We start from the raw sequence: 9,021 nt of genomic DNA, 5'->3' as shown, positions 1-9,021 counted from the left end.
TTGTACCTTATGAAGACTAGCTACCTTAAAGTCACACCGTTGTACTTTAAGAAGACTAGCTACCTTAAAGTCACACCGTTCTACCATATGAAGACTAGCTACCTTAGTCACACCGTTGTACTTTAAGAAGACTAGCTACCTTAAAGTCACACCGTTCTACCTTAAGAAGACTAGCTACCTTAAAGTCACACCGTTCTACCATATGAAGACTAGCTACCTTAAAGTCACACCGTTCTACCTTAAGAAGACTAGCTACCTTAAAGTCACACCGTTCTACCATATGAAGACTAGCTACCTTAAAGTCACACTGTTGTACCTTATGAAGACTAGCTACCTTAAAGTCACACCGTTCTACCATATGAAGACTAGCTACCTTAAAGTCACACCGTTCTACCATATGAAGACTAGCTACCTTAAAGTCACACCGTTGTACTTTAAGAAGACTACCTACCTTAAAGTCACACCATTCTACCATATGAAGACTAGCTACCTTAAAGTCACACCATTCTACCTTATGAAGACTAGCTACCTTAAAGTCACACCGTTGTACTTTAAGAAGACTAGCTACCTTAAAGTCACACTGTTCTACCATATGAAGACTAGCTACCTTAAAGTCACACTGTTGTACCTTATGAAGGCTAGCTACCTTAAAGTCACACCGTTCTACCATATGAAGGCTAGCTACCTTAAAGTCACACCATTCTACCATATGAAGGCTAGCTACCTTAAAGTCACACCGTTCTACCATATGAAGACTAGCTACCTTAAAGTCACACCGTTGTACTTTAAGAAGACTAGCTACCTTAAAGTCACACTGTTCTACCATATGAAGACTAGCTACCTTAAAGTCACACTGTTGTACCTTATGAAGGCTAGCTACCTTAAAGTCACACTGTTCTACCATATGAAGACTAGCTACCTTAAAGTCACACTGTTGTACCTTATGAAGGCTAGCTACCTTAAAGTCACACCGTTCTACCTTATGAAGACTAGCTACCTTAAAGTCACACCGTTCTACCATATGAAGGCTAGCTACCTTAAAGTAACACAGTTCTACCTTATGAAGGCTAGCTACCTTAAAGTAACACAGTTCTACCTTATGAAGACTAGCTACATTAAAGTCACACCGGTTCAATGCACTAAGCAGTGGATTAATAACTGTCAAGCAGGAGTTCGTCGGTTTGCTCTCCGGTCCACAAGCTGGCAGCATTCCTTTTAAAGAACAGAGCCGAGTACGTAGAAGAAGACGTAATTCCCCAGTTGAGCTTCTTATTGGTTAATTATGAGTCACGTGACAGGGGCAAACCCTTCCGCTCGTATCTAAGTGCGCGTTTCTCCAGCCCAGCGTGTGTAAACAAACACAGACATTAGCTAATGTAGAAAGAAGAGCTGTGTTGAGTTTTCGGCGTTAATATGGTGAAGTGTGTGGTGCGGGGATGCCAGAACCAAAGCGACCTGAAACCGGGGGAAATGCGCAACAGGCCCCGGAAGCGCTTCTTCAGCTTCCCCGCGGATCAGGGCCGGGTTAGAGTGTGGCTGGCTGCGCTGCGGGAGTCGGTGCGCTTCTCCACCGAGCACAAGATCTGCGAGGATCACTTTCTGCCCGAGCACATCACCCCGAGCGGCATCAGTCCGGACGCCATCCCCATCATGCCCCCTCTGGAGGGAGCGATCCTGGGCTCGGGCGGCTGGACCTCACCGGTGGAGCCCAGTGAAGAGCTGTCAGACCCGACTGAAGTGGTGGTTAGGACCTCTTGCTTTGATTTCTAACATTAGGATAAATCAGGGTAAATCAGGGAGTCTCAAACCCTCTCTAGTGTAAGAAAAAAGATCAGTATACCAGTGGCAGCTTGTTTTTAAGGGCAGGTGGGATAAAGCCACCATACATACAGTGTATCAGCGTTCAGCTAATGTTAATCTTTATACAGTCCTCATTCACGACTTCACAGTTTATTTAATTCTGTTGAAATAATAATAACCTCTTTTGAGTCACCAAAGATTTAAAGATTTCACAGATATGAGCTGATGCTCCATTGACTTGCTGATGTTACTAGATGGTGCACAGTCTCAGGGCAGCCTGCTCCTGTAGTACCCACTGTCCTGCACATGACACAGAGATGGATAGACAGATAGACAGATAGATAGATAGATGGGTAGATCACTTTTTTCATCCCAGAGGGAAATTCACATATTACAGCAGCACAAAGAGTTAGAAGTATACTAAAAATAATTTAACATTATATACTTTTTTGTTTAATTTATATATATATATATATATATATATATATATATAATGTATATGTTCGAGAGAGAGAGAGAGAGAGACTGCAGTGTGATAGCGCAGTGGGTGATTACATTGTAGATACAAGCAGCAAACTTGAGTGGAAGTAAAGTGGCAGTGTATATGGATATGAATAGTGGATGGTGGTAGTTCCACTATTTCAGTTGAGTTAAATTAAGTTCAGCTATCATCCAGTGAGCTTATCCTAAGACTGGCTCAGTGAAAAATAGTGTCCCAGCACAAGTGATGAGTTGTACAGTGTGATTGCTGTTGGCATAAAAACGACCTCCTGTACCGCTCCTTTCTGAGTCTTCTCTATGGCAGGGATGTTGTTTATTGTCCAGGATGGCTGCGAGTTTATTGAGTGTCCTCTTTTCCACCACCACCTCAAAACTGTCCAGAGCGCAGCCCAAGACCACGCTGGCCTTCTTGATCAGGTTGTTGAGTTTGTTTGTTTTTTTTTTGCATCTCCAGCTCTGATGCTGCCTCCCCAGCACACTGCTGCATAGAAGACTGAACTGGCTACCACAGACTAGTAGAAGATCTCTTACATCTTGCTGCAAACATTAAAGGACCTAAGCTTTCTCAAAGTAGAGTCTGCTCATCCCTTTCCTGTACACAGCTTCTGAGTTGAACTTCCATTCCAGTTTGTTGTTGAGATGGACACCAAGGTATCTGTGTTACTATTTTCCCTGCTCCCAACACACCTGATTCAACTAATCAGCTATTTAACAGCTCTCCCTGAGGTGAAGTGGGTGTGTTAGAGCAGGGAAAACACAAACGTGCAGGACAGGAGGCTCTCCAGGACCAAGCCATAGAGTTATTATTGCCCCTATTGATCAAAAATAGAGGCCCACTGGGGTAGGAATCACACTGCACCATGCTCACTCAATGAATATTTATAATGGAGCAGAGAAGCAGAGAACAGGACTGTTGATGACAGGGATGCCAGATTGTGTCCATCAACATCTTGTTTTATGATGAATAATAAGAATTAAATTAAATTAAATAAGTTTCTGCAAACTTATTCAACTTCTGCAAAAGGCGAAGTGTAAGTGCAGACAGTGTGTCTATGATGTACAGAATCATTCCTATTGTAATTTATATTGCAAAGATTGGCAGAGAGAAGGAAGGATTATGGTGTGTTTAATGTCTGTATCAGAAATGCATGAGAATCCCGGTGACCTTGTTGTCCACACAGACTGTAAGCTGAATGACTGTATGCTGAATGACTGTATGCTGAACGACTGTATGCTGAATGACTGTATGCTGAATGACTGTATGCTGAATGACTGTATGCTGAATGACTGTATGTTGTCTATTCTTAACTACCGAATAAAAGGGTTACTCTAAAAATTCCTTAGTACCCTGTAGCCTAAGTCAAGTGTAATAGCCTATTGATTTCATTTTGTTTGAGGCTATGTCGTTATTAATGCTGTCCTTCCCCACCAAAATCTATGGTCACAAGCCTCTACTGCAGTCGACCCATTTATGACCGTGGCACATTTGTTTTTGAGCGTTCAAATTTGAAGCTCCTTAGGCGAATATATAATTTATAGAGACCATGAGTGCTTTTATTCCTGCACTTTTCACCCACAGAATGTGAAAGCAGTTATAAGTCGAAACCATTCCGTATCATATCACAGCACTTTTCTAAGGTTTAGATTAAGCATAACAAATCTCGTCAGTTGGGCTTATGACTACAATAACTTAATAACAATCATAACTCGGTCATAATTACCACTGTGTCAGTCGTCTTTTTTTTAATTTGTAGCACACACCTTGACATGGATTCACCAACCCGTGAGGTGCCTAGAGCCCACTTTGAAAAAATATCACGTCAATATTGTGTGTTAATCAATGAACAAGCAGTTCCATAAATCTAATAAATAACCTTTATTTTTAAACCTCTGTTTCCTGAAGACTGAAATTCCAGCAGATGATGACGAGGAGGATGAAGATGAGCAGGAGTATGATGATGAAGACGAAGATGAGGAGGAATATGAAGACTCTGATTACACAGAGGAAGAGCCGATGTACATGGATGAGGAAGCTGAGAGGGAGTGGCTGGAAAGACTGTAAGTTATGGCTCGTCAGTTATGCTTTGTAACGTATGACGTATTTGTGACTCACTCAGTGTAGGACACCGATTTGGGAAATAAGAATCGATACCATATACTATTGTTGACAAAATCTTGTGTCTTTTTCAGATTTGTTTTAGTAATCTACTTTCTATTTTTCCAGCCAAGAGAATCTTAAAAATTCCACAGAAAAGAAATGTGTACCTGCAAAAAAAGGTATGAAAATGAGATTCTATTACTCTTTTTAACCAGTAGTGACACTGTAGAGCACCATGGCTTTAAAAATTTGCATCATGTAAAATCCATGTAGATGTGATATTGTTTTTAGCTGACTGTTAAATCTGCACTTAAGTTCTTCCTAGTGATTTGTTTAACGGTTAGACAAATGTGCCGTGATCCAGGAGAACATGTGTTCAGTGTTTATTCTGTTTCTCAGTCGCCACTCCTCGCTCTGAGGTAACGCTTGGACGGCTCACCAAGCGCTTCATGGATCTGCTCCATTCAGCTCCAGAAGGAATTCTCGACCTCAACGAGGCCACAGAAAAACTAGGCACTCGCAAGAGGCGGGTGTATGACATCACCAATGTACTCAACGGTATTAAGCTCATCGCAAAGAAGTCGAAAAGCAAGATTCAGTGGGTGTAAGTACAGGCTGAGGCATCATGTATTCCACATTTGCACACACATCCTGGCTTTTGGGAGGAATCGGATAGTAATTGTTCAGTTTTACATTACTGTAGGATTTTAGTATTCACCACCACAGCTGCTGAGCATGTGGAAAAATAAGTTACTGACTCGATGTATACAAACTCCTGTTTGGATGTAAAAGTAATGCAATAGTCCAGAACAAAAAGTTCTTACTTTCCTTCACCTAATAAGAGTGTGGCATTTGGTTTATTTATATTTTTTAATTTCTTTTTTTTTTTTTTTTTGTCACAGGGGTCCATCACCAATTAGCTGTTTCAAAGGCCAATGGAAGAACAAGATGAAGACTGATCTGCTAAACCTAAAGACCATGGAGGAGTCTCTGGACTGGCTGATTAAAGACTGTGCCCAGCAGCTGTTTGCCCTAACAGACCTCACAGAAAATGCTGAATATCCTCACATGCCTGTAGTGCAGCAGGAGTCTTGATTATTATATTATAAGTCCACCAGAGCAGTGTCGATATGTCTGAGAGTCTCACTGAATTCAAGACAAATGAGATCGTTCTGAACAGCTAAGGGGCTCTGGGTGATACCTAGTTACTGTAGTTATAAGAACATAGTATCACGTCTGCTGTTTGCATTAAAAGACTCCATTAGTATGAATACTTAGTGCTGAATAAACCATACCTAAGGGCTAAAACACAACCGGGGGTGTTATTCTAGGAAAAATATCAACCCTGTCTGATTATTTTCTTATAACGGCTCATTCTGAAGTGTTTTCTTCTTCTTACGCCACAGCAATTTGTGACCAATAACAGACTCGTCATATTTTTTAGCTGTTCATAGTTATACTTAATGTTGTGTAACGTCCACAAGACAAATTAGTTGTGTTATACTTGTGTTACAACATCTATAAACAGTTATTTTCTCACTTAAAGTTAATCAGCCAGAAAAAAAAATACAGCTTGTTACAGAGTAACCAACACGGGAGACTCTTTCGCTAAATGATAAATAAACGTCTCCCTACACAAAGTTTAACCATATCAATGATTATATGTTTTCTTTGTTTTTTTTTTTTTTTTTTATCTATTTATAGTTACGCTTAGTTTGTGTTGAGCATCCACCAACACAACTCCCTGGGAGTTAGTCGTTACCACAGAAACAATTTAGAAATTAGATAGAGGGCATTAATATATAATAATACGTTTTTTTTTTTATTTAAACTACAGCAAGTTTAATGTTGGGAGAAAGAGAACGAGCAAGAAGACTAAATCCAAGTAGTCTGAGGTGTTTTGTCTTTTCTGCTTCTTTTTTATTTTGTCTTCAGTTTCGCTTCATCATGATGGGCACATCTCTCTACATCATGAGGAATGTTCTTTGGTCTTTTCAGACTTCAAGCAGGCTGCATGCGACAGTCAGAACCTGCACTTCTGGGGAAAAAAGCCAATATATTTAAAGGGTCTGTTGGTGGTTTGTGGAATTAAATGGCTTACAGTATAACGATCAAATTCCTTTGTCTCAGAGCAATAATAAGCTAGAAATTAAAGAACTATTTGGGAAAGAACTGTACCACGTATCTCAAAGGAACAGCAAAGCATTCTTATCATAGCAGATTTCCCACATATTGACCTTAACTGTAGTTTCACCTTAGCTTACGTGACGTATGAAGACATCTGTCGGATTGCAGCCTTCCAGGATCAGACCGTGATAGCCATCAAAGCTCCTGAGGAGACCAAGCTGGAGGTTCCTACACCCACTGAGGTAACATCTTAAGAGAAACGGAAAGCTCTTCACATAGAGAAACTTATAGTGAGGTCTGAAAACGACAGGCGTATACCTGAACCGAAACATTTTCACTGGTGTGTGCTTCTCAGTCACAAGTTACAGCATGTTAAAGTCTGATTACCACCAAAAGTGAAAAAGATCATGATTACATTCCTACGGCAGTGCAGGAGCATCACCGACATTTTGACAGGCGGTGTTTGATTACAAACTAAATTGTTTCAGCTTATGTCCATTTTGCTATGGCAACTATCTAGCCAAAAACTTGATCAAAGCATGAAATTTGCTGAGTGAGGAAATCATACTTGGCTAGTAAACCTTTTTAGGCTGTTTTCCAGAATTCAGCCAAAGCGAAATCCAGTGGGCTGGGAAATCCCAGGCTGCCGCACGGCTGCACTGCTCTGATCATAAATGTGTCTACCCCATTATGTTTAATTTGAAAGTAAATAATAAATATGAGCTCGAAAAGACTTCGCATCAGGTGAATGGTGTATAAATTACATCACTGTATGTCCAGTTCCCCCATCCCCCATTTCATTGACCAAAGTAATTGGACAAACTAACAATCATAAATTGAATTGTCATTTTTAATACTTGGTTGCAAATCCACTTTAGTTAAGTTTGAAAAATTCACGAAAGATTTTCCATGCTTAGTAGTTTCAAGCTCTTTTGAAACCTACGTCTGCAAATTTGGTCTGTAACCATGACTAAATATCATTCTGTAGATTAATTTGCAGATGTAGTCAAAAAAAAGGCTCTTGCCTTCAAGCTAACTGTGTTAAAACAGTCTGCTCCCTCCATCAGGTGAAAGGAAAAATTGCAACACGTTGACCAGAAGGCCACCTATAACATATTCGAATAGAGAAGCTGTGTGCCAGTTAACATCTGTCCATGGGCCGCATTTGGCAGACTTTTCATGCCCCTGCTGTACAGCATATTAAAACAAACCGGCGAACAAGTAATGGGTTATGGCTAGATTGGCCTGCATTTGTTTCATCAACATTCTTATATTTGGTTCAGACACATAAAAACTGTAACTAGAACCTCTGAGGTGATCATGTTTATAGAACTTCATCTAGTTTTAAGGCTTCATCTGTTTCATACTCCATTATGGATATATGGATATATTGTGCAGCTGTAATTTGTCTTCATTTCATAGTTTTTCTTTATATATACATTGATTTAAGCCAATTCATGACAGCTGTTATTTCAAATGGATTTTGGTTATGGCAGTACTGATGACCAGTATCTTCATCTGTATCACCTGCACCAGGACTGTATTAAGATCCACCTGAAGGGTTCCAGAGGTCCCATCCATGTGCTGACGTGTGAAACGAATGGTTCAGACACAACCACAGAGTCCGAGCAGCTTAAAAACAGCCGTTTCCTAACGCTGGAGGAGAGCAGGATAGAGACGACACCACTCCTCACAGGTTACACTCACATCGCGATTGCGCTTATTTGTGCTTATTTTATTTATAAGTGGAGAGATAAGTCATGATTGATTTCTTTCTGTTTTCCTGCAGATCTTCCTACCATTTCTTCTGCTGTTCGGAGCTCATAAGGTTCAGAAAGCAAAAGTTTATCTATGGAACAGCCTGAACTGTGTCAAAGGACTGCACCAATTCTCCAACACAGTCAAACTGCTGTTAATCTCCAGGATAGTTTATTTGGGGACCTGCTGCTGTAAAAATGTGAAATATGTTGATAGGACCACAGATTTATAAGCTTTATTTTTATATGCATTACTCTGATCTTACTAAAGTGTTTTGGAAACAGCACATTCTTTTTTTTGTTCATGTGTTTGTACTAATAGGAATGTACATTCCTCTGAGATACAATGTGGTAAAGATATGAAAGTGTATAAATAAGAGCAACTAGTTCAGTTTACAGTATGATGACCACATTAAAAAAATAAACATTTTTATACATTCTCATGAAAAGATTACATCCACATTTCACAAAGAAACAAGAAGTTGTTCAAAATTGCAATTACAAGCATTACAAATTCATTCTTCACTGTAATATGAGTATTTTGAGTATTTCCCAAGCAAACATGATCATGTGTTTTGTTTTGATGTGTTGTGTTTTAAGTTTAAATTCAGAAAATAAAAAATCTGTGAAATATTTAATGACTGTGCAGTAACAGAGCTTATGGTAAGAGTGGAGTTACGTGAGATGAGAGATCTAACTGTGATAAACACATACAGTTGAAAGCAAATTCAACCAAAA

At 39.8% G+C, this 9,021-nt stretch overlaps 1 protein-coding gene across 2 annotated transcripts; it reads left to right on the top strand.

Annotated features, from left to right (window-relative positions):
* The first annotated feature begins 1,277 nt into the window (after positions 1–1,277).
* On the top strand, positions 1,278–8,921 carry e2f6 (E2F transcription factor 6). Of its 2 annotated transcripts, none has more exons than XM_034313661.2 (8): positions 1,278–1,740; positions 4,205–4,359; positions 4,526–4,578; positions 4,799–5,003; positions 5,302–5,457; positions 6,654–6,768; positions 8,063–8,222; positions 8,316–8,921. In XM_034313661.2, exons 1-8 carry the CDS (start codon positions 1,414–1,416, stop codon positions 8,351–8,353), a joined length of 1,209 nt encoding a protein of 402 aa, XP_034169552.1. In that variant the 5' UTR covers positions 1,278–1,413; the 3' UTR covers positions 8,354–8,921. The 2 variants fall into 2 exon arrangements, with proteins under 2 accessions (XP_034169552.1, XP_026778736.1); XM_026922935.3 differs by having other exon boundaries at positions 1,280–1,743.
* Positions 8,922–9,021: the final 100 nt, after the last annotated feature.

This window comes from Pangasianodon hypophthalmus, chromosome 19, assembly GCF_027358585.1.
Source record: "Pangasianodon hypophthalmus isolate fPanHyp1 chromosome 19, fPanHyp1.pri, whole genome shotgun sequence".
NCBI lineage: Eukaryota > Metazoa > Chordata > Actinopteri > Siluriformes > Pangasiidae > Pangasianodon > Pangasianodon hypophthalmus.
Note: the sequence above shows the minus strand (reverse complement) of the source record. Positions and strands in the feature narration are given on the sequence as shown.